Raw genomic sequence first — 22,294 nt, forward strand, 5'->3', positions numbered from 1 at the left:
TCTCACGGTGCTCAGGAGGTGAAGAGACTTGCCCAAGGTCAAACAACCAGTAAGCCCCAGAGATGGGTTTCTATTGCAGTTCCTCTGCTGACACAGCCCCTCTTAGCCGTGTGATCCAGGCAGGAAAGGATCCTAGAGCTTGCCAGAGGAACATCCTCAGCCTTCCTTCATGTTCCTCCAGCGAGGAAGTTCTCTGTTTCAAGCAAGCCTTGGTGCACCTTTCCTTCTGCCGCCTGAATCACCAGCTTCTTTCCCCTCCGTTCAGTATAGGGTGTGCTATTGATAGGCTGCCTTCCTCTCTTCCTCCTCCATTTTCTCTCTGGCTGAGCCCAAGCTCAGTCTGGCTGCCATAGCCCCCTGGGAAAACCCCCAGCCCCTAGTCTCTAAGTGCATAAGCTCTCTGGCTTTCACAGCTCGTAGTTCTGATTAGGAGAAAATCTGGCAAACACAGGCCTCAGTGCTGGGTCCTGTGTAAGCCAGTCAAGCTCAGAGGCAGGAAACCCAAATGCCTCCAAGGGTCACCGGGACAATGGGATGAGTGATGTATCCAGGTACCTGCTCATCAATTAATGCCACCATACAATATGTGGACTTTGTGTATCTAGATCATCAAGTATTTTAGATCAAGCATAAAAGCTGGCCTTAATGCAAATGTTGGGAAAGAAATGAATACTGAAAAAAAAAAATGTTAGTCATTGGCCAACAAAACACATCCATGAGTTGTGTTAAAGTTGAAAGTCTTAACTCTAGACTACATGCAGTCCATGGTAAAATGGGAGTGATTTCTGCTGGACCACCTCCACGATGCTGGATGCTGGCCTTCAGTTGACCACATGCAGGTGTGTACATTGGGCTTAAAGTGATTTTACAGCAAGTTGTGCCCCCCCCCAGGCCTTACTAGACAAGTCTTTTTTTTTTTCTTTTTTAATTTATTTACTTTATGTGTGAGTTTTGCCTGTATGTATTTCTATGCACCATGTATGTGGTTGGTGCCTGTGGAGGTCAGAAGAGGGTGTTGTATCTCCTGGGTTTGGGGTCATTGTGTACCACTGTGTGGGTGCTGGGAACTTAACCCAGGGCCTCTGCAAGATCAAGTGCTCTTAACTGCTGAGCCATCTCTCCAGCCCTGAAGGCAGGTCTTATCATCCCTGTTGTACATGTAAAGAAGCCACCTTAGTTATGAGGCTAGGATGTGATCACATGGTTCAGCTAGGGCAGAGACAGGATTTGAATTCATGCCTCCTTTTTGTGCTTGATCTGTGACAACAGGCTGCTCCTTAAGAGACATGAGCATTAACTTCCCATATCACATGGCTTCCTCTCTTGCAAGAACAAATTATGTCCATGCTGAATGAGGGATAGAAACACAGGGAACTCCAGGAATAAGGTTTTCATGAGTATGGGCTTTTCTGTTTGGTAGGTTGGTTTTGTTTTGATTTTTCTAGACAAGAATTCTCCTATACAGTTCTGACTGTCCTGGATCTCAGTCTGTAGACCAGGCTGGCCTTGAACTCACAGAGATCCGCCTGCCTCTGCCTTCCTGAGTGCCGAGATTAAAAGTGTGTGCCAACACTGCCCGGCTGAGTATGGGCTTTTGGTGTCCTGCCCCATCCTTCCCACACTGCCCTTGACAGGGCCAGACCGGAGAAAGGAGCGCATAAGGACATCCTTTGTGTCTGCAGATCCCTTGGACTCCATGTCCTGTTGCGGTTTCTTTGTGCCTTAGTCGGGTCACAGACCTAGGTCGGGACCCTAAAGGCTAGGGTCCCAGCCAGTACTGAGCCCTACTGGAAGTGAGGTTGTGGCCAGCCCCATGCCAGGCTGACTTTAGGAGCCTGCTCTCTCTGCCCTCAGTACATCCGGGTTGGTATCAGAAGGAGGTGTAGAAATGTCATCTGTGTCCCCCAATATTCCTTTCCTGCCAGGACTGGGCTTCGCAGTCTTCAAGGCTTTCCAATCCATAAGTCCATGGGCTCTATCTGCCTCTTGAGTATTGCTGAGATCACAACTGTAGAGGCTGGTGATACCAGCGAGGACAGGATGACAGCTGCTGTCCTCCATCCATCCCGACTTCAGGACCCCGCTACACTGCCACCCTGTCTCCTGTCCTGGTCTCTTCTTCTTGGGCTTATGCCCAGGGATTCATCTTGTCATTCAGAGTCCCTATGACTTGGACTTCTCTCCACTCCATGCCTCCATGTCATTCTCTCCTTTTATTCATAGATGACTGGAGTTTTGATTTGGTTATAACCCCCCCCCCCAAGGGCCAGGTGTGGTGGTGCACACCTTCAATCCCAGCACTCGGGAGGCAGAGGCAGGCAGACTCTTTGAGTTTGAGGCCAGCCTGGTCTACATAGGGAGGTCCAGGACAGCTGGAGCTAAATAGTGAGATCCTATCTTGAAAACAAAACAAAACACAAACCCCACAAGGGCTAAGGCCTGGGCAATGGCTTCTTCACTAATATTTCCCAAGAATGAACCATAAGCTGACCCAGCTCCTGAAGTGTTCCCCTCTCCTACAGCTAAAATATCAAACAGGTAACTAGACATCTCAGTCACTTTAACAAGTGGCTCTTAGCTACTGTGTGCCAGTTGATCAAGCCTTCAGTAATACTCTATAGTATTCCAAAGTCCTCATCCTGGGCTTTATCCTCATCCAGGGAGGTGAGGTGGCTCAGGGTAGACTTGTTCGGGGAATGGTGGAGGAGGCCAAGAGGCCCTGGCAGGAACTCATTCTGGAGGCCATGATCTAGGTCACAGAGTCTCTCGCTTCGCATCTACTGGGAAATTGTTAGAAATTTGAACTCTGAAGCCAGGTGTGGTGGCTTTGCCTGCAATCCCACTTTTAGGGAATGGAAGAAAGTGGATTGTCATGAGTTTCAGGCCACCCTGGGCTACTTAGTGAGACAGACTAGAAAACGTGGACTGGAGTCCCACCCAGACCTCCTGAATCAAGTGATGGTAGGGCTAGCCTTCTGGGTCTGGACAAGCTCCTCAGTGTAGTCCAGACACTGTACACGTTTCAGAGGTACTAGTCCAAAACATTCACCCTCTGCCCAGAAAAAAAAACACAATTCTACCCTTTGCAGAGGCTAGCTCAATCCTTCCCATGGTGATCCATGAGGAAACAGGCAGCAAGGCGGGTAGGAAACACCTGGGGGTCTTGCTTTCGTCCCTGGGTGTAATCCCGGGATGGTCTAAGAAAACCCAGCAAAGCCATATACAAACCAAGATGGAGTCCTGAGCAATGTTTAGTAATCTGCAAGAATAGAGAGAGAGGAATACAGAAAATGAGTAACATGGCAGATGGAAAGATGAGTCCATCTGGAGGGCATGGTTCCCAGCAGGGGAGGGGGGCAAGTGGCAGATGTGTGCTAATCAAGTGTTTGCTATCAACAGTAAGACTTGGAGTCTGAGTCTGCAGGTTCCCCCAGCTAGGACCAAAGCATGCCCAGAGGCAGGCAAGAGCCTTGGGGCAGGGGGCTTTGGAAAGTTTGGCCTGTTCATTAGAACAGTTGAGAAGATCTGAATGACCCTCTTGATGCTGAACAACTGCTGTGGATTAGATAACACGCAGGAGGGAGACTTCAGTGTGACCGGCCCTCTGCAGCTCCAGCAAGTATTTAGCATTAGTTGGACACTAGAGTCAGACTATTATCAGAGGCTGGCTCAGCGGTGTGTTCTCAAGGAAGAGATTTCCCTCTGGCCCCTCGTTGGCACACAGTGCAGGGAACGATGGTTCTTAGTCCTTGCGGATGACTTGGTGACAGCAGCACACAGATTTGGGGTTTAGTCTTTTGAGTCTGGCCTAATGCCCAGGCTGCCAGCTAGATACCCTCAGGGCATAGTTTCTGTGCTGTTTCCTGTTGAGCTGTGAGCTGCCAATCTCTCTCCATCTTGTAGTACTTCCCCTGAGCTACACCGTAACAGGCGGTCCAAGGCCTCGACAGGAAGGAACAGGAACACACATTCTGGCTACTAGTTAACCTAACTACCAAGTTCTCAGGCACTGAGCGCTAACCAACACTGGAGTTTTCTTTCACAGCTCACCACATGGAAAGTGGACAGCGACTGTCTCAGATACAGACTAAACACCTCCTATTTATTAGCTGTATGGCACGAAACGAGTCTTCTAAGCTTGTCACTTCATCTATCAAATGCTGGTGTGACCAGAAGTGACAAGGTGATGTTAATATTCTGCATGGAGCCAGGTGTGGTGCATGCATGCCTTTAGTCCCAGCAATGGGGAGGCAGAGGCAGGTGGATTGCTCTTTGCGTGGGGCTAGCTTGTACTGTACAGTGACACCTATCTAAAAACAGCAAAAATGTAGATGGAAAGAGGGGACAAGTTCTGACGACCTTGACAGACATTTTAAAGCTCCCTTTTATTTATATGCTCAGAACCATGATGCCATGTTGTCCACGGTGGCCAGTCTTTTGGGCTCAAGCCGACTTCGTACTTGCAGACCCGTACTCCCCTCCCCCATCCCCCCAGGCTCTTGACAAAGACTTCTAATTTAGCAAGCACCATTACCTCCAACCACAGAAATACCTTTTCTGACCCGGGACTGTTTCTGCCCTTTTGGCTGAAACCTCCAGCTAGTGTCTGTTTCCTCAGAACATTCCTGTTCCTGAGGGCTCAAGGAAAGGAGAACAACAGATTTAATTAACTCCCGGTGACTGGCAGCATCGTGTTTTTATCTGGGCTGCGTCACCATGGCAGCCTCGTGGTGGGGTTGTCGAGGGGGCGGGCAGAGCTATTGTTCCTACCCTTGTCTGCTCTGGAACGCAGGCCCAGGATAGGACTGGCATGGGCACCGAGTGGCACATGGCTGAGGGCAGCCAGAGCCAGACAGAAGCCATCTGGGGAAGATGGGGTGGCCAAGCCCTGGCATCCTTTCAGCCTGGGTCTTAAGCTGATTGTGGGCACCAAAGCTGAGTGAACGATGGTGTGCCAAGGGCAAGCAGTTCCTTAGAGCTCCTGGAAAACCATACTTCCCACGAGCTCAGGCCAGGGCTTTGCTGCTAGGCCTAGGTTCAAATTAGCGCTGCCATCTGTGCAGTTCACTGCTCTTCCAGTTCTCAGCTGTGAGTTAGAAATAATTCGTTACCCAAAGGCTTGTGTTAAAGCTCCTGGTAGAAGGCACTGGAAAAGGGCCCTGGGGATGGTGACCGTCTGTTGCTTGCTGGCCTTAACTAAGCAGTCAGGGCTCCTGAATTCTCTCCCGATGCAGAGATGTCCTCAGCCCCCTGCTGTGAAAGGAGGTGGATCCGAAAGATAAATCTCATCTAATTTTCCACCCCTCTGCAAAGAGGGGAAGGAATTGATGGAAGGGAGGGGAAGGGCTGGAAGTAAGAAAGATGCAGCCACGTGGGGTTTGCGCATGAGTAGGTGGTGAGGGAAGTCAAGTTGGGGCTGGAATCCGGCTGGCAGAGGCGCCTAGAGGAAGGAAAGAGCGCCTGGCCCACGCCCAGCACACCGCATCGGGAGCAAACAAAGGGAGGGCCGGTGGCATGCAGTGGCAGCCGCTCGCCAGTCTCTTACAGGCGTGGCTAATATCTGGAAGCAGTGCAGGGCAGAAGCTGGGTGCCAAGCGAGCTGCTAGTGGACCTCCAGTTGGTGGACTGTCCTTTTCTCCACCCAAAATAACCGCGCCGAGACTACTCTAGTGCCCTAGTGTTCACAGCCTCGGAAACCACCTCGAAGCTGGACCCTGGGGTTGCGGGCGGACTCCGCGCGCCCCCTGCTGGCCGGTCTTGGGTCGCGTCGGCACGCGGTGGCCGGGTCTCGATTCGGGGAAACCCTATCAGGGGAACCTCGGGCGTGACGTCATCCCTCGGTGACGTCACCCGGCCCCCGGGGAGTGCGGGGGTTCCCACCGAGGAGGCATCCCCGGCCCTGCGCGGGACGCGGGTGCAGTCCGGGAGTCACCCAGGATCCCGGCGAGCCTCGCTGAGCCCTGTGTCTGCCCCGCAGGTCGCTCGCGGCCCCGGGTGAAGCAGGCCCGCGCCGGCCGGCGCCATGGAAAGGAGCGGGAACCAAAGTTGCCCTCCGCCGGCATGCGCGCCCATTGAGCCCCGCCGCAGGCAGCCCCCGGCCGCAGGTCCCCAAGTGACGCTGGCGGCACCTGGGAGCGTGGCGCGGCCCCGGGGCCACGCCGAGGAGCCCAGCGTCCAGTAAAGCTGCCGAGGACCTGCCTCTTGCGCCGCAGCCATGGTGATGTCCCAGGGCACCTACACGTTCCTCACGTGCTTCGCCGGCTTCTGGCTCATCTGGGGTCTCATCGTCCTGCTCTGCTGCTTCTGCAGCTTCCTGCGCCGCCGCCTCAAACGGCGCCAGGAGGAGCGACTGAGGGAGCAGAACCTGCGTGCCCTGGAGCTGGAGCCCCTCGAGCTTGAGGGCAGCCTGGCTGGAAGTCCTCCGGGCCTGGCGCCGCCGCCACCACCACACCGCAGCCGTCTGGAGGCGCCTGTGCACGCGCACTCGCACGTGCACGTGCACCCGCTACTGCACCACGGGCCCGCGCAGCCGCACGCGCACCCGCACCCACACCATCACGCACTGCCGCACCCACCGCCACCGCACCTCTCCGTGCCGCCTCGGCCCTGGAGCTACCCGCGCCAAGGTAAGGCTGCGCTTAGGCAGGCGAGCGCTCCCTGCCGATGCACCGGGAGAAGCGGGCTGGGGTGGTGGTGGCGGGGCGAGGCTTCTGCGGGAGGCTGGGCCGGCGGCTTCATCCTCACAGCCCGCTTCCCGTTCCGCAGCGGAATCGGACATGTCTAAGCCGCCGTGCTACGAGGAGGCGGTGCTGATGGCCGAGCCGCCGCCGCCCTACAGCGAGGTGCTCACGGACACTCGCGGCCTCTACCGCAAGATCGTCACGCCCTTTCTGAGCCGCCGCGACAGCGCGGAGAAGCAGGAGCAGCCGCCTCCGAGTTACAAGCCTCTCTTCCTGGACCGGGGCTATACTTCGGCGCTGCATCTTCCCAGCGCCCCGCGGCCTGCCGCCCCCTGCCCTGCCCTCTGTCTGCAGGCTGATCGCAGCCGCCGGGTCTTCCCCAGCTGGACCGACTCAGAGCTCAGCAGCCGGGAGCCCCTGGAGCACGGAGCTTGGCGCCTGCCCGTCTCCATCCCCTTGTTCGGGAGGACTACAGCCGTATAGAGGGGCGCCCGGCGTCCCGGGCCCCACGGGCGAACTCCTAGCCTGACTGCGGGGCTTTTTAAACGCTTCCCTTGGACTGCAGGGAGGGGTGGGGGGGAGGGTGGGATTTCTTACCCCGTTTGTTACATTTTGAGGATAATAAAGGTGTGTGATCTGCTTTGGTACAAGCGGAGGGCAACGCTAGCTGCTTTAAGCCCAAGGTGCTAGTGACCAGGCATGTCGGACCTTAGGGAAGGAGCCTGAGTGTTGGCCTAGCGTGTGGGGGTGTGTACAGATAAATTGGCCTTCGGAAACCCAACGTTGTTTTTCAGGGGCGGGGTATTCATTTTCCATCTAGCCTGCTTTTGATATCGCAGGGTAATAGAGAGGTGCGCCCCCTGTAGCCTCGGAGGTGACAGTTGTTGGGAAGCGGGTCATGAGGGCCGGCGCCCACGCCAGATCAACCCCTGGAGGCCCAGAGCAGCAGGCCCGAAGGGATCTGGATTTCTTTATTAACAGACATGAGCACGACCCATTACATAAGCTTGTGCTTTTAAAAAAAAAAAAAGAAGAAGAAAAGGGGGAAAAAGTTAATGTGAAAAAGAACCCAAGCAGAGAGGAACTGAGGAGGGGCCACCCAAACCTCTGGGTCCCATCTATAAGCCCTGACTTGAGTCACGCCTAGGACCTCCAGCCTGGGACCTGCCCGGCAGGAGAGGGCGGGAAGCCAAGGGGCCCCAGGTGGGCCTGATAATTCCTTTCCACCAAGCAGCGAGGGTGAAGAGAAGGGGAGGGGTCCCAGGGAGCCAGAGCCCACGAGCCATTTATTGCCATGTTTTAAAATTCGTGCAAAATATCTGAAGCCCTGGATAGAGAATACAAAGTGATATTTTTCCAAGAAACATAAAACTAGGAAAAGTGATGGGGGGAACATTTTCCCACCAGAACCCCCAAACCCCACCAGGTCCCAAGCAGGGTGAGGGAGGCCTCCACCCTGGTCGGCCGAGCAGAGAGACTAAGCTACAATCTGGTCTGGGCAGGAAGGGGGTATAATCTGCAACATCATCTCAACTACCAACGGGAGGAAAACCAGTCAACTGTACAAGTCTATCAACTTTAAAAAAAAGAGAAAAGCTGTAAAAGTCGGGCCCTGTGGGTAGGGAAGCAGACAAATCCCCGGCCGGCGCCGGAGTCCAGAGTGGGTGCCAGACGGGCCGCTGCTAATGCAGGAGCTGCAAGCCGTCTGGCCAGAGGCTACCGCAGCTGGGAGCCTTGGCGAAGGCAGCCCGGGGACAGTCGCCAGTACTAATCACCACCCTCGAAGCCCTCTTCCTCTTCAGGTACTGGGTCTGCATCCCAGCAGGTGATGTCGATTTCTAGGATATATTAAGAGAGGAGAGGAGATGCTGGGCAGATCTATCAGTTGTGTCTCCCCAACCTCTAAGGGCTGTGCCAACTGTGCTTAGTGGCACTGCTGGCCCTCCCATCCCGTTCTGTCACCAGAATTCCCATCAGCCACCCAGGGAAGGACTACCTGGAGGCTTGTTGTAGAATACAGGAGGTGGAGCCTTTGCACACAGCTCTTCTGATTGGGCGAACTCTTCCTCTTGTGATTGACTGAAGTATCCTTCACTGGCCTGTTGGATTAAAAAAAAAAAAAAAAAGCATAGGTTACTAGGACCCACCTGCCAGGACTACAGCTGATCTATCAGGCATGAGCCTGTTTCCCTGGCAACCAAGGAGTCCAAGAGTGGTTGCCGGGGAAACACAGATGCCTGCCAGGGAACAAATGCAGAGATGGAAAGGGGAGTGGAACAGAGCTGCTTCTCAGTGCGGATCTACAAGCCATCAGCCCTCCCCCTCAGCCCTGAGCACTGTTCCTCCACCCCTGTCCCACCTGGGTCCCCTCCTTTTGAGTGGTCTCTCCATTGGTCAGCAGGTGAGGTTCTGGCTCCAGCTCCTGCTCCAGGACCTGGTCTACCTCCTCTAGAGCTGAGGGCATAGTTAGGACCTGGGAGGCAGCCAGCGGCTCCCCTTCTACTTCCTCCTCTGGGTCACAGAAGGTGGCTGGAGGCTCTGGCAGCTCATCAAAATTCAGCAGGTTGGCACAGCCTTCGCCCACTGGGGGCGGCATCTCCTGAACTGCCTCATCCAGCAGAGGTACCTCTGCCAGGGAGGCCTCAGCACCTGAGGGTGGTGTGGGCACCCTGGGCTCAGCCTGGGGTGCTGAGGCCTCTTCCCCATTGCCAGGCCATAGATCAATGAGGCCGGCGGTGGCAGGGGTGACATTGTTGGCAATGGTGGTGTCGGCAGTGGCAGTGGCGGTCTCAATGGTGTCAGCTGCATGGGCATCAGCTCCTGAGGGGACAGAGGCAGCAGGCTCTGCGGGGGCAGCCAGGACAGCCTGCTCCGGGGATTCTGTGCACATCAAGTCCTCCATGGCGCTGCTTTGCACCCGGGGAGGTTCCTGTGCCTGAGGGGGCTCCTCCGCACACCCAGCCCAGGCCTGAGGGGTTGCTGCTGCTTTGGCCTCCTTGCTGGTCTCTTCACCATCCAGTCTGGGGGTAGACTCCTGGGCCTCTGTCACAGTGCACACGAAGGATACAATGCAGTCAGCCCCCTTGGAGAAGGACAGATGCCCTGGGCCAATCTATAGTGCCCTGCCCACCCACTGAAGAGTAAGGGAGTTAGGGACGACCGAGGAAGAACTACCATGAGGGCATCTTTCAGCATCCGCTGCGCCCCACTATCCCTTCATCAGTTCTTTTTAAACCACTGGGGAGCCCAGGGAGGAAAGCCACATGACCACTTCAGTGACGAGCCAGTGCCGTTTAGAGAAGGCAGCTCCGATGGCAACACCACAGCTCTCTCTGCTACAGCCACTTCCTTAGCAGTGTGGTGCCGGTGATGAGCAGTCCAGTTCCCCTGGAGCTACGTTACTGTGGCAACCAGAGGCTGAGGGGAGGATGGATGCAGGTGGAATCCTTCTCTCACCTTGAGCTGGCGGGGGTGGTGGAGGTGGGGGTGGAGGCTGCGAGGATGTAACCTCATCCAGAGCCCTCTCAATCTGCTCAGTGACAGGGGTGGAGGCTGTGCTGGAATCAGATGGGCTCCGGGTTGGAATGGGAGTAGGCGCCATCCTCCGGTGGCTGTCCAGGTGGCTGCCTGTGGAACAAATGCCCAGGCTAGTCAGGGAGGGGTGGGGAGCCAGGTGGGATCAGGACGGTCCTCCTGGTCTTGAGTATGGGTGGGGGCTGTGAGCTCCCCAGGCCCCCCCAGGGGCCAGATTACTGCTCCAGACCCTGTAAACCAGGCCCCTGGGGGCCAGTGCCCTGCAGGGCCAGGGACAAGTGGCAGGTAGGTACCTGCTCTGGGGACAAACACCAGCAGTCAGCAGTCAGGCTGGGGGAGAGGGGCTGCTGGGAAGCGGGGCCCTCCTTACCCCACCCTGCCGAGGCCTGGGACTGCTACCTACATGGGAGGGAGGAAGAGAGGTTTGGGGTGCGGTGACAGGTGATATAGGGAAAGGGAGTCCGTGGAGGGGAAGAGGAGGAAGAGGAGGAGGAGGAAGGCCCACTGTCCGATGCCTTTATGAAAGGGCAGTACGGACGACCTGCCAAGAGAGACAGACAGAGAAAGAGACAGAGGACAAGAGAGGGTCAGTCTCCCCCACCCCTGCCCCAAGGCCTCACCCACCCCCAGGGCCAGCCCTAGATGTCCACGCCACCTTCAGCCAGGGTCTACATTCAGCCAAGCTGGGCCACAGCCTCAAGCCATCTGATGCCTCCCACCAGCCAGCACCAGATACGCACATGGGCACGCACAGCCAGCCTCAGAGTAGCAGCACAAGTGAGTATAGTCCGCCATGCTCCGGGGACCCCAGCCCATGACCAAGCACACAGTGGATGCAAACACTCAGACCAGCAGACAAGAAATAGAAGGGCACTTCAAGGGGAGGCAGAAGCTACACAAGGAGAAGCCAAACAGGGACCCTAAAGACAGCTGCTCCAGGATGCTCCAACTGAAAGCCAGGGCAAGATCCCACCCGACATGCATCCACAGCCTTTAGGCCAGACTAGTCCAACCCGTCACGGAAGCACCCAACGCCAGCAGTGTGTCTGCGTCTACACCAAAGCTGCCCAACCGGCCTTGCGAATTAGCCATTGCTCAGCCAATGCCCAGCAGTGACATGGCCCCCCAACCCAGCCCCTCTGTGGGTGCTACCACCTGGAGAGCTATGGGCGGAAGCACACGGAAGGGGTCTTGCCTTCTCCAGGAAGTCCTTGGGCAAGACTTGTTTTCCAAGGAGTCGTCCCAAAGGGACTTAGGGCCATAGTCTGAGGAGTGTGGGTTGGGCAAGGACAGGGCCAAGGACTACCTGGTCGGTGGTTGAAGGGTGAGGGCACATCACAGCTGCCAGCAGAGGCCGACGCGACGCGTTCTTGCTGTCTGAAGAACTCCCGTGGGTTATCAGGCCGCTGGGCGATGATGGCAGCTGCCTCCTGAGGGCACCAGGACAGAGTCAGTGCCGGGCAGGGCCAGCTGGCGAGGCGGCCCCTGCCCATCTCACTTGTCATTCCCAGCTCTCACCTCCACCTCGGATTCTGACTTCTTCATCTGGGACTCTTCCTCTTCATCTCGCTGGTCACCCTGGGAACCAAAGGGACAGTGTCCTGAGCATCTCTTCCACAGCCCAGAAGGATCTCGAAGGGGGTGCTTTGCTCCTCTCAGTACCCAGCCTTCTCTTCTCCTTCAGTGTCTTCAGCCACCTCATCCCCAGACTGGCCAGGCCTTGGGAACCTGCTTCACTTACTTCCACGGCTAACCAGGCACCCGGGACCGTGGGGCACCCCTTGTCTTTTAGCCACCTTAAGCCACAGCAAGCCCTGGCTGAATATGGCCTGTGGACTGGAGATGGTTCTGATGCCGTTTTAAATTTGGTTATGTGTGTCTGTTCACCACGTGCATGCAGTGTCCTCAGAGGCCAGAAGAGGGCGTCAGATCCCTAGAACTGGAGCCACAGATGGCTCCCAGAATGTGGGTCCTGGGGATTGAACCCAGGTCCTTTAGAAGAGAAGCCGGTGTTCTTGACCTGCTGAGCCATCTCTTCAGCCCCTCATGGCGAGTTTTTAAACTCACTCGAAAGTTCAGTTTTGAGCAGGGTGTGGCGGCACACACCTTTGATGCTAGCACTCCAGTCACAGAGGCAGGCAGATCTCTGTGAGTTCAAGGCCAGCCTGGTCTACAGACTGAGTTCAGGGCTGTTACACAGAGAAACCCTGTCTTGAAAAACAAAAAAAAAAAAAAAAAAGGGGGGGGGGGCCTCAGCTTCATATTGACTGAAAATAAAATCTGGTTTTTGTCACTAGAGACTGCACCCTGGTCCTCACAGAAGGCAAGCAAGTGCTTTACCAGTGTCTACACCTGTAGCCCTTTACGTTTTTATTTTGAAATAGGATCTCATTAAACTGTTAGGCTGACCTTAAACTTCTGATTCTCCTGCCTCACCTGGCTTTTGTGTTTTGAGATGGAGTCTCTCACAGGCTCCTGAGTATCTAGTTTGTATTTTCTTTATCTCTCTCTATCTCTGTGTGTCCCCCCCTCCTCCCCGGACACACACACACATACCAAATCCGGGGCATCTGCTCTACCACTGAGCTGCATACTCGGGTCCCTAGTTTCTCAACAGCATGGTAGCCAGAGCTGAACAGAAGCTGCCTGGCCCTGGAAGGGTGCCACTCTGCTCACTGTAGTCCCCCACTCTCCAATTCCCATTTGGCTACTTCATGACTTATGTTTTAAGACTGAAACCAGGGGCTGTAGGTGAGCAGGCCCCCTGCTTGGCTACATTCCCCTCCCCCAATCTGATGAAGACTACTTCATCCTCCTCCAAGCCCACCATCTATCCCAGCTCCAGCTCGCCCACATACTCTGCTGGATGTGGACATAACGTCCTCGGCATGCTACAGTCACAGCGCCTAGAATAGTCATACCATTTCCCAGTTCCACGCTTTGGCACGGGAGATCAGCCCATCCCTCCCAAATACCTGACCTACCATCACCCGAGTTCAGCCTTTCCGGTTTAAGGTTGCTTCTGCTTGGGCACTACTTCCAGAGCAAGAAGTCCCTGGCTCACTCAGGTCATTTCCTTCTCTGGGTCCCCAAGGGAACTCCCAGCAGATACCACAGATTGCACTACATTGTGTTTCCTGTTTCTGGGGTCACTTCCCTCATCCTCTGTGAGCAACACAGGATGAAGACCCAAGTCTATGTGAGTGGCCAGCACAAGGTCAGTATGTGTTTGTTCAATGGAACTCACTATACCAAAAGCCTCTTAATTCCCATCTCCTGCTGTTCATGGGGCAAACTGGGCAGAAGGGGCTGCTGGGGAAGGGAAAAAAGCAAGATGAAGAACAGAACTTTTTTCTTATATTGTGAAATAGCGTCTTACTTTGTAGCACTGGCTGGCCTGGAACTCATAATGTAGAGCAGTCAAAATCATAGAGGTATGTCTGCCTCTGCTATCCTAGTGTTAGGATTACAGGCTCGAGTCACCATTCCAGGCTTTTAAGGATATAACCTAGAACTTAAAACTTGCCTGGTATAGTTTCACCAGGTTCCTTTACTCTTTCAATCAAAGAAAGGAACAGAGGCAGGCTGGAGAGAGGGCCCAGTGGGTAAAGCAGGACCATCTAAGTCTGGATTCTCAGCAGACACGTATTATATTAAGTAAGCCCAGTAGAGCAGCTCACAGCTCTAACACCAGCTCTGGAAGGGCAGAGGCACAGCTCTGGGGCTCGCTGGCCAGACAGTCTATCCAAAATGGTAAGTGCCAGGCTCAGCAAACAAGGTGGGCAGCAATAGAGGAAGACACCAGAGGCTAACCTCTGGCCTCTACAAGTGCATGCATGGGTGAATGCACTGTGCATACCACAGATGCGCGTGCACACACATATAGACACACACACACACACACACACTCTAAATAATAAAGAACAATGTGAACACCACTGAAACAAGTCAGAGCTGTGGGTAGGAGAGAGAGCAAGACTCCAGCACTGTTGTGTCTAAGCATTTTTGACACTTGAGAACTCCCTAGACGCCAAGGCAAAAAGAAAACCAAGGGGCTGCAGAAGTGGCTCAGACCATTTGCTGCTCTTGCAGAGGCCCCAAGTTTGGTTCCCAGCTCCCACATGGTGGCTCACAACCATCTGCAACTGTAGTTCCAGGGGATCCAATGTCTCCTCCGGAACTCATAATGTAGACCAGTCAAAGTCATAGAGGTATGGTGCATGGTACACAGGCATCCATGCAGGCTCAAAACACTCATACACATAAAGTAAAATAAGTAAATCTAGGCAAATAAACTCTTATTAGCAGGAGAGAACAAAGCCCAGCTCCCAAGAATCCCTAGGTTAAAAGAAAACACTACAGGGTGATACATTCAAATTTCTACAGAGTGATACATTCAAATTTCTACAGAGTGATACATTCCAATTTCACGTGGGGCCTTAAAGAACCTGAAATCAAATGGCCACCCTAACAGCTGGTTACAGTGTTGCTACTTAGTTACTTTCCCATGAGGAAACAAAGCAGTGGATGGACTAGACTCTGCAGCCACTGCTTAAGATGTTGACAACTGGCAGAGATACTGACTTGTTCACAAGTCGCTAAAGTAGTCTACCTTTGTGTGTGCATGCACACCTTTGCATTTCTGCAACACTAAGCTTTTTCAAAAGACCTTGTTATGAAAGGGTAAACACATAGATCAGGACAGCATCAATGAGAGGGGGCTGCTCTAGAGACCCTGCGTATGTCAGTAGTGCCCAGAAGCACTGGTCTATCATTCAGGACCTCTGAGTTACCTTCATTACAGAACCCAACTGCAGAGCTCATGACTAGTACATCCCCGTCCCCCAGACCCCACGGGGGAAGGGATGGAGGAACCAGGTCAGTGAGGGGCTGGGTCAAGGTGGATTTTCTCTTCCAATTTGTAAATAAGCATCTAAAAGAAGTCACCAGCCCCTCACACACAAACACCAGGTACCCCCCCCCCCCATGACAGGTGCTGGGCTTAACACACTCATGACACTGATGTCCATGCATCCCAAAATACCCAGTACTAGTACTGTCAGAGGGTTGCTGATGTCCCCAGAGGCCCCCGGAACACACGGACCATCCTCACTTCCCTGGCCAGGCCCAAGAGCCCTGGGAAGTAACTTACAAAGATAGACTGCTCCTTTAGCCTCCTCTTGGCCTCTTCAGCTTCGAGCGTCTGCTGTTTCCTCCTGGAATGAGAGGCGCAAGCACACCCTTCAGGGTAGGCCGGGGTGGGGTGGGGGGTGGGGCGCCCTCGGCCTTGGGCCCCCCTCACCTGTGCTCCTCAATCTGCTGCTCCCGCTCTCGGTAGCGCCGCTCACGCTCCTCCTGCTCCTGGCGCTCCTGCTCCATTCGCTCCTGTTCAAACCTGAGCCTGGCGTCCAAGGCCTTCTTCCGCTCCTCCTCCTTCCTCAGCTCTTCCTCCTTCTGCACCCCACACCCAACAAGTACAAGCCCTGAGCCCAGGCTAGCCGCCTTGGCCCTTCCACTCTGCTCCCACCCAGGCTGGGGAGATGGCCTTCTGGGAATTGGGGGAATGAGAGCTGTGTGCAGGAGACCAACAGGGTTTGCACTTTCAGCTGAGAGAGGTCAGAGCGACCCTGAAGGGACACGTGGGCCTCAAGCTGGAGGCTCAGAACTGCACACCTTGGCCTGCTCCCAAAACTGCTCCCGGTTAATCCGCTTCATTTCCACGGCTGCATCTGTCTTCTGGTAGGTAGTGCCCTGCAGAGTCAAGTGCCGGACATGAACACCAGGAGCAGACACACTCCAGAGAGCCTGGGGAGGCCCAACTCAGGGACCATGTCACACAGGGGACATCTGGGCAAGACCAGCCAGGAGTACACTGACCACCGGCTCAGCATTCTCATCCTCTCGAAGCCGCAGTCGATGCAATACTGGGCTGGAGAGCCGCGCCAGTCCATTGGAGAGCCGCTGCCCGATGGCACCAGCATCGATGTCTTCCACGCTGCTGGCATTCACAATCACATCAACACCCTTCCGTAAAAAAACAAAACAAACCAGTGTTTCGGTGGCATCCAAACTCCCATCACCACCCCAGCATGCACACCTGGCCCTGGATGACTGGCCCTGCCCCCTCTGGATCCAGGCCCCACAGACCTGGAAGAATTCAGCCACCTTCGCCACGTGGCTGGCGCAAGCACACTTGCGGGCATCAGGCACATCTTCACCAACCTGCAACGTACCCAGTGAAGAGGGGCTGGGCGAAGGACAAGAGGAAGCCCAAGAGCCTGCAGGTCCAGGCTGCCTTCCCAGGAGCCAGTGTGGGTTTTCCCCAGCAGTGGCTCTGGGTGGAATGTGACCACTCTGGGGCCTGCAGCTCCCAGCCCCATCCCACAGCTGCATACCCAGTTGATGAGCACATATTTTGGCAGGGCCGCCTGGGAGTCCTTGACGCTGCAGAAGCCGTACATCACTTTCTGGTTCTCGAAGTGGCCGGAAAGCTCCTGCAAACCCCCTTCTACGGGGAACCGGGAAGGTGTCAGGGCTCTCCATCTCCTACACCTTGACCCTATGAAGGGCCTAAAACCCCCAGGGGATTTCTGTTCTGCAAGCTAGAGGCCCAGATCTCTGCATAATGAGGTGAGGGGCAGACAGGATTCTAGCTTTGCCTCTGAACCCTCCTGGGCCTGATTTGAGATGGGACTGAAGAGCTGTCTGTTCATACATCTTCATTTCTCAGTGATCACACCTCTCATGTCTTAGCAGGTGCTAATGCCCAGCAAAGCAAAGGAAGCTTTCCTGAGGAAGTCTTCGAGTCCTAGAGAAAGAGGCGCTGAGCCAGACCCCCTACTGGGCCCTTCCCTAGCTGTGTGACGTTGGGCAAGTGGCTTTTCCTCACTGTGCCTTCCCAGAAGTCAAACAGGAAACAAGGCTCCTCCCTCCCTCTCCTCTCAGAGGAATGCAGGGATGAGAAGAGGAAGGACACCATCAGACAAGTGTGGGTCTGCTGGACGGAGGCAGGAGAGTGGACTGTAGCCAGGGAAGGGAACAAAACAACCAGAGTAGGTGGTGAGAAGGAAGAGGAATGGCTGGAATTCTTACCTCCTGATGCTGCAAGCTTGAGGTCATCTGAACCATCCTCATATGTGTACAGAGCCCTGGGGAGAGGGAGGGTGGCTCACAGAACTGTCAGGTCCTCGACAGCCGGTTTTGGGTGGAGAAGGCATGAGGGAGGAAGAGTGATGTGGGGGGGGGGGGGGGCAGGGCAGGACAAGGAGGGAAGCTTCGGTTGTTGGTTGGCTGAGACAACAGGCCAGGCATCATTTCCGCTGAGCCAGAGACCTGGGTCAGATGGCAATCTGGGAATGGTGGGGGAGAAATCTCTGCCGAGTCAGCTCAGCGTCCGGCCCTAGCCCTGGCAGCCCACAACCCAGTGGAGCGGGTGTGCGATGGAGATTCCACGGCAACGGTTCCTTGGTTACCGTTCCCTGGCGACCATGATTCTCATCCCTCATTGGCCAGAGCCAGGAATCTACCTGGTGCGTGCCTTGGTACCCGATGCCCCTCCCCCTATTGGGAGGGAGGAGGAGAAGAATCTGGTGCTCAATGCTGGGCATCCCCTGGTAACCATGGCAACCCAGCAATTGGCACAGAAACCAGCCCACCAGAGCTGTATTCTCCTCGAACACAAAGGACCCCGGGGACATCCTCAGACTCAATCTCTCCCTCTCTGAGATGGGGATGAGGTCACTGTGATCACTCCCAGACTCTAACCCTAAGATCTCCTGGTCTTCTAACCCCGAGTCTGTCTCTGTCCTAGCTGAAGCCTCCCAGGACTGCCATGTAGACTGAGGCTGGTCAGAAAGCCAAAATGACGGCTTCCTTTCCTCCTAGCCTTTTCTGCTCTGTATTTGTTCTAGGCAGGCATACTACAGCATCCATTTCATGGAAGGTAACGTAGAGATTCTCCCCCCACAACCCATCCTGACACAGGCACAGGCTGGAGACACGTGGAGATGAGAAGCTTGGTCTCTGAGATTGAGAAGGGCTCAGACCCTTTCTCAACTCCCATTTTCCCATCTGCTAAGTCAGGAGGCTGGGGTGTGTGAGACAGGAAAAAAGGGAGATGGAGGGAAGGGAGGAACAGAGAGGAGGACGAAGAGAAGAGGAGGAAGAGGACAGACAAGAGAAAGCAGGAAAGTACAGAAGCAAGAAAATAAAAAATGGAGGAAGAGGGAGGGAGGGGAAGGGAGGGAAAAGGGAAGGAGGGAGGGTCTGACCCGCCCCCAGAGGCTGTTAGCCTAGCTGCCTAGTGGCCCCCGCAGCCCTCCCTTTCCTGGACCCTCCCTGCTTTTCTCCACAGAGAGACACAGGTGGGCTGTAGGTCCTGGAGCCCTTAGTGCGCCTGCTGCCCCAGCCACTTCCCGGACAGCTGCTTCTCCGCACAGCTGTCCCACCACCTGTCAGGCTGCCCTAACCCACGGCCAGGAACAAAGAGCCCTCAAAGAAACAGGGTGTATCCCTCTCCAGTCACAGATGAGACAACGAGACAGCACCAGGAATCCTGGCTGCTTCCATGACATGCTCTGGACATCACACCTCTCTGTGACAGGCTGCTTGTCCGAGGCCCCTTCCATCCTGCCCACCCACCTCCAAACAGCCCCTCTCCCCTGCTAGGGCCACAAGCCTGCCTTCCTTCTTCAGACACTAAGTGCCAACCCTCCACCTCTCAGCTCTGCCCAGCCCACCTTCCCCAGATGACTGGTTTAGTCACCCCACACTGGGGCCACACTGGCCCCCAAGTCCAGTTCTGAAGTATACTTTCTACCCCGGGGCTGCACTGTGCTTTTCTATACACGAGGACAACCCAGGATGCCACTGCCAGCTCCAAGGGCAGCTCAGCCTGCGCTTCATGCCTAGAGCATGAAAACAGACATCTGTCCGCCCCAGCCCCAGCCCCTGCCGGACAGTGTTTCTCTGGCACACCACAAGCCCCCAGTGACTGGCTGGTGGGAGCTGGGGAACAAGCAGGAAGTAGATGAGGACAAGGGGACCGTAGATGTGCTCGCCTACACCAAACCCTGCAGACAGTGACTGCCACAGACTGAGGCCGGCCTGCTTTACAGAATGCTAACACACACTGTTGGGGCCAGCACAAAGCAGCACCTGAGGGATTTGTAATGTTGACACAAATCTTATCAACCATCTAAGCCACAGAAACAAGACTAGGGCAAAGGGAGAGGGTGCCTTCGGCGGCTCCAGGCCTGCTAGGGTGGAAGGTTGGGGACCAACATGCTCTCAGGGTGCCAGAACTGGAAAGACCCTGGAAGTCCTGGCGGGACTGTGCCCAGCCCCCTCTTTTCTCAGAATACTTAAGGAGAGCAGGAACTTCTTACACAATGAATCATATCATAACCAGGGTGCTGCTGGCCTTTCCAACTACACAAGCTGACTTCCCCAGGACTCCGTCTGCTTCCGTACAAGGGCAGTGGTCCATTGAAGAGACCCTGCCACCTAGGGGTCAGCTACCCCAAGCTCCACCACACCCACATTCAAAGCCAAGGCAGAGGAGGAAGGCACCAAATACTCATGCCCCAGCATTTGAGCCCAGGACCCCCTCCCACTGGACTATTGAACGCAGGGCCTGCACTGAACCCTGGGATCTCACCCAACTCCTGGCTGTGTGATAAGAGCTGGGAATAATCATGTCATCTTCTGTAAGATGCGATCCTCACACCCTTTTTACAACATGCTGCTTAGGCCCTTGGGAGTAAGCAAACATACATGCAGGGTGCATATGTGCATCAGTGTGTGTCCCACACAGCACCCAGATGGGGCTGACGCTTGCCAGGGATGCATAACTAACTCCCTCTGGCCACATGGATGTTGCTGGTGGTGAAAGCCCAGGCCTCTGCTGGGCAGGAGGTGGAGCAGAGGTAACTGGGTAGTCCCAGGACTGGACCACCAGTGTTCTGCTTTTGAAGGGTTAAGAGCTGTGAGGTCCTGTCTACACCCCCTGGACTAGAGAGGAAGGCAGGGTTCTAGCCAGTGTTTCTCAGGCAGGGCCATATCCTCAAACCGGCTCTTCCACCAGGCCAAGCAGGCCATTTGCCCAGATTGCCTCCCATGATCTCAGCCCCCCCAGGGACAGGGCTGGGACAATAATGTGGGAATTGCCTGTTTGGCCTGTGCAGCCTCTCCTATAACTGACCTGCAAGACACAAGAACTTGTCTCCTGAGTCCATCCCTCTGGGCCTGGCTGCCAGCCAGTGCTGCAGTACCATGGCATGGAGGCCTGGCAATTTTGTTCCCTCCTCCAGTCCCCTACCTGGCTGCCCTCCCGGGGTGAGAGTGAGGCCAGCCCAACTGGGGTCCTTCCGACCAGCCTCAACTCTGCCTCAGCCTTCTCAAGAAGAGCCTACTTCCTGCCTGACAGGCAAAGAGAGACCTAAATATGAAATGGGGATTTGCCCCCTGAGAAGAACACTTGGGGGCTGTGTTCGGAATGGGGGCATCGAACCCCTGGGTCTGCCCGACACTCTGGGGCTTCAGTCCAGAGCAGGTGGTTCACACCCTCCTCCACCTCAGGGAGATAACAGCTGGGGACGGGGAGAGAAGCAGTCTCCTCACACCACCCTAACAAGAGGCTGACAGCCCCTTGGTGCTGAGCGACGGGGCTAGGGTCCCAGAGATCTACTCACCCCCCCATCCCTCAGCGAGGGCTCCCACCATGCTTCCTCCTAGCTGACCATCTAGACAAGCTACTGGAGTCCATCTCCTGGGTCTCTTCCTGCCTAGCTGCCTAGTCCTAGCGATCTCCTCCTTCAGAAGGGGAGAGAGAGGAGGGCTCAGCCCTACCTCTCTTCCTCTGCGACCCGTGAGGGATAAAGGAGTCACTTCGTGGTTGCCATGTGGCAGAGAACCTCCTTCTATCACACCCCAACCTAGATGTGGGGGGGACAGCCCTGAGAAGCCCCCGGTGGGCGGGGCACGCTGGCCCCCGGCCCTCTGCGCTCCTCCCCCGCCCTAGCTTTCCTTTGTGCTGTGGCCGGGCAGGCTGCTCTAGCTCCGCTAGCTCGGTCCCCGCCCCGTCCCCACCCGGTCCTCGCCCGCTCGAAGGTGGCGAAGGTGCCCTTGGCTGGCCCGTGCACACCTGTCCCCCGGGCCCGTAGAGGGAGGCTGGGGGGTGGGGGGGGTGGGAGGAGGATGGGCTCCGGCAGGACCGTGGGACCCCGGGCCCCACGTCTGCGCTCCACATCCGCGTGGCTGGCGTCCGGCTCCCGCGCCCCCAGTGCGCCTAGGGCGGCCACAGAGCTCCCCAGCTCGCGCGCCCCGCCTGGCCCGACCGGCCCCTCCCCCGGCTCGCACAAAGGCAGCCCCTCCCCGGCTCTCCCGGGCCGTTGCACCATTTCAGGGTATCCCCCTCCCTTCCCGGTGGCAGAGCCTCGGAGAAACAAAGGCGCGGTGGCGGCCTGGGGACAAAGGGGCCGGGGGCGGGGGCGGGGGGCTCACCAGTCGGCCGCGCTTTCCTCCCGGATCACCTCCTCGTACGCCGCCAGCAGCTCCAGGCGGTGGCCGCTGAAGCTGACTCCGGCCATGCTGCGGGCCGGACCGAGGCCGAACGGACAGACGCACGCACGGACTGACCGACCGACACCGGAGGGAGGGGATGAGGGAGTCGCCGCCACCGCCTCAGAGCCTCTGCAGCGTTGAGAGCGAGCTAGCCAGCGGCCGGGGGAGGGGAGCCGGCCGGCGGGGGGCGGGGGGCGCTGGCTCCGCCCGGCTCACTCCCTGGGCTCGCTCGGTCCTAGCGCCGCCCCGGCCGGGCCCAGGGGGAGGTCCGCCCCCCCTTCTCAGCTTGCCCCGGGGCGCCCCCATGCCCCTCGCCCTGCTAGCCTATACCCGGACTCTGAGCTTCCACTCCGATCCCAGGGCCAGTCCCATGCACATGTCTTGTCCTGGTGCCCCACCTAGTAGCACACCCTCTAACCCCAGCCCTAACCCCACCAAGATCTCAGGCCCTCCCCAGGCCCAGGTTCATCCCTCTGCCTCCCCATTGAACCCCTTGGTTCATTTAACTCCATCTCAGC

General features: G+C 56.1%; 2 protein-coding genes across 4 annotated transcripts; one reads left to right on the plus strand and one right to left on the minus strand.

The window, feature by feature from the left end:
• Window positions 1-5,977: 5,977 nt before the first annotated feature.
• Prr7 (proline rich 7, synaptic) lies at window positions 5,978-7,325 on the plus strand. The gene is made up of 2 exons (XM_006976791.4): window positions 5,978-6,626; window positions 6,766-7,325. Exons 1-2 carry the CDS (start codon window positions 6,215-6,217, stop codon window positions 7,161-7,163), a joined length of 810 nt encoding a protein of 269 aa, XP_006976853.1. The 5' UTR covers window positions 5,978-6,214; the 3' UTR covers window positions 7,164-7,325.
• Window positions 7,326-7,947: 622 nt separating this feature from the next.
• On the minus strand, window positions 7,948-21,988 carry Dbn1 (drebrin 1). 3 transcript variants are annotated; one of them, XM_006976789.4, is made up of 15 exons: window positions 21,717-21,988; window positions 17,307-17,362; window positions 16,610-16,722; window positions 16,362-16,436; window positions 16,092-16,238; window positions 15,888-15,965; window positions 15,517-15,668; window positions 15,367-15,430; window positions 11,733-11,792; window positions 11,521-11,644; window positions 10,618-10,755; window positions 10,137-10,307; window positions 9,040-9,722; window positions 8,677-8,779; window positions 7,948-8,518 (listed from the first exon to the last, which is right to left on the minus strand). In XM_006976789.4, exons 1-15 carry the CDS (start codon window positions 21,800-21,802, stop codon window positions 8,448-8,450), a joined length of 2,121 nt encoding a protein of 706 aa, XP_006976851.1. In that variant the 5' UTR covers window positions 21,803-21,988; the 3' UTR covers window positions 7,948-8,447. The 3 variants fall into 3 exon arrangements, with proteins under 3 accessions (XP_006976851.1, XP_006976852.1, XP_076429520.1); XM_006976790.4 differs by lacking the exon at window positions 10,618-10,755 and having other exon boundaries at window positions 21,717-21,937; XM_076573405.1 differs by lacking the exons at window positions 10,618-10,755; window positions 21,717-21,988 and adding an exon at window positions 17,547-17,639.
• Between the last annotated feature and the right edge of the window lie 306 nt (window positions 21,989-22,294).

The sequence above is a fragment of the Peromyscus maniculatus genome, chromosome 5 (assembly GCF_049852395.1).
Source record: "Peromyscus maniculatus bairdii isolate BWxNUB_F1_BW_parent chromosome 5, HU_Pman_BW_mat_3.1, whole genome shotgun sequence".
NCBI classification, from domain to species: Eukaryota; Metazoa; Chordata; class Mammalia; order Rodentia; family Cricetidae; genus Peromyscus; species Peromyscus maniculatus.

Excerpts from the sequence above, each read along its gene's own strand:
- Dbn1 (XM_006976789.4), bottom strand. The coding sequence starts at position 21,802 with ATGGCCGGAGTCAGCTTCAGCGGCCACCGCCTGGAGCTGCTGGCGGCG. Across the intron at positions 16,723-17,306 it reads CAAGCTTGCAGCATCAGGAG|AAGGGGGTTTGCAGGAGCTT; the intron begins GTAAGAATTCCA and ends GGTTCCCCGTAG. Across the intron at positions 10,308-10,617 it reads CCTCTCTTCCTCCCTCCCAT|GCAGCCACCTGGACAGCCAC; the intron begins GTAGGTAGCAGT and ends TTTGTTCCACAG.
- Prr7 (XM_006976791.4), top strand. The coding sequence starts at position 6,215 with ATGGTGATGTCCCAGGGCACCTACACGTTCCTCACGTGCTTCGCCGGC. Across the intron at positions 6,627-6,765 it reads CTGGAGCTACCCGCGCCAAG|CGGAATCGGACATGTCTAAG; the intron begins GTAAGGCTGCGC and ends CCCGTTCCGCAG.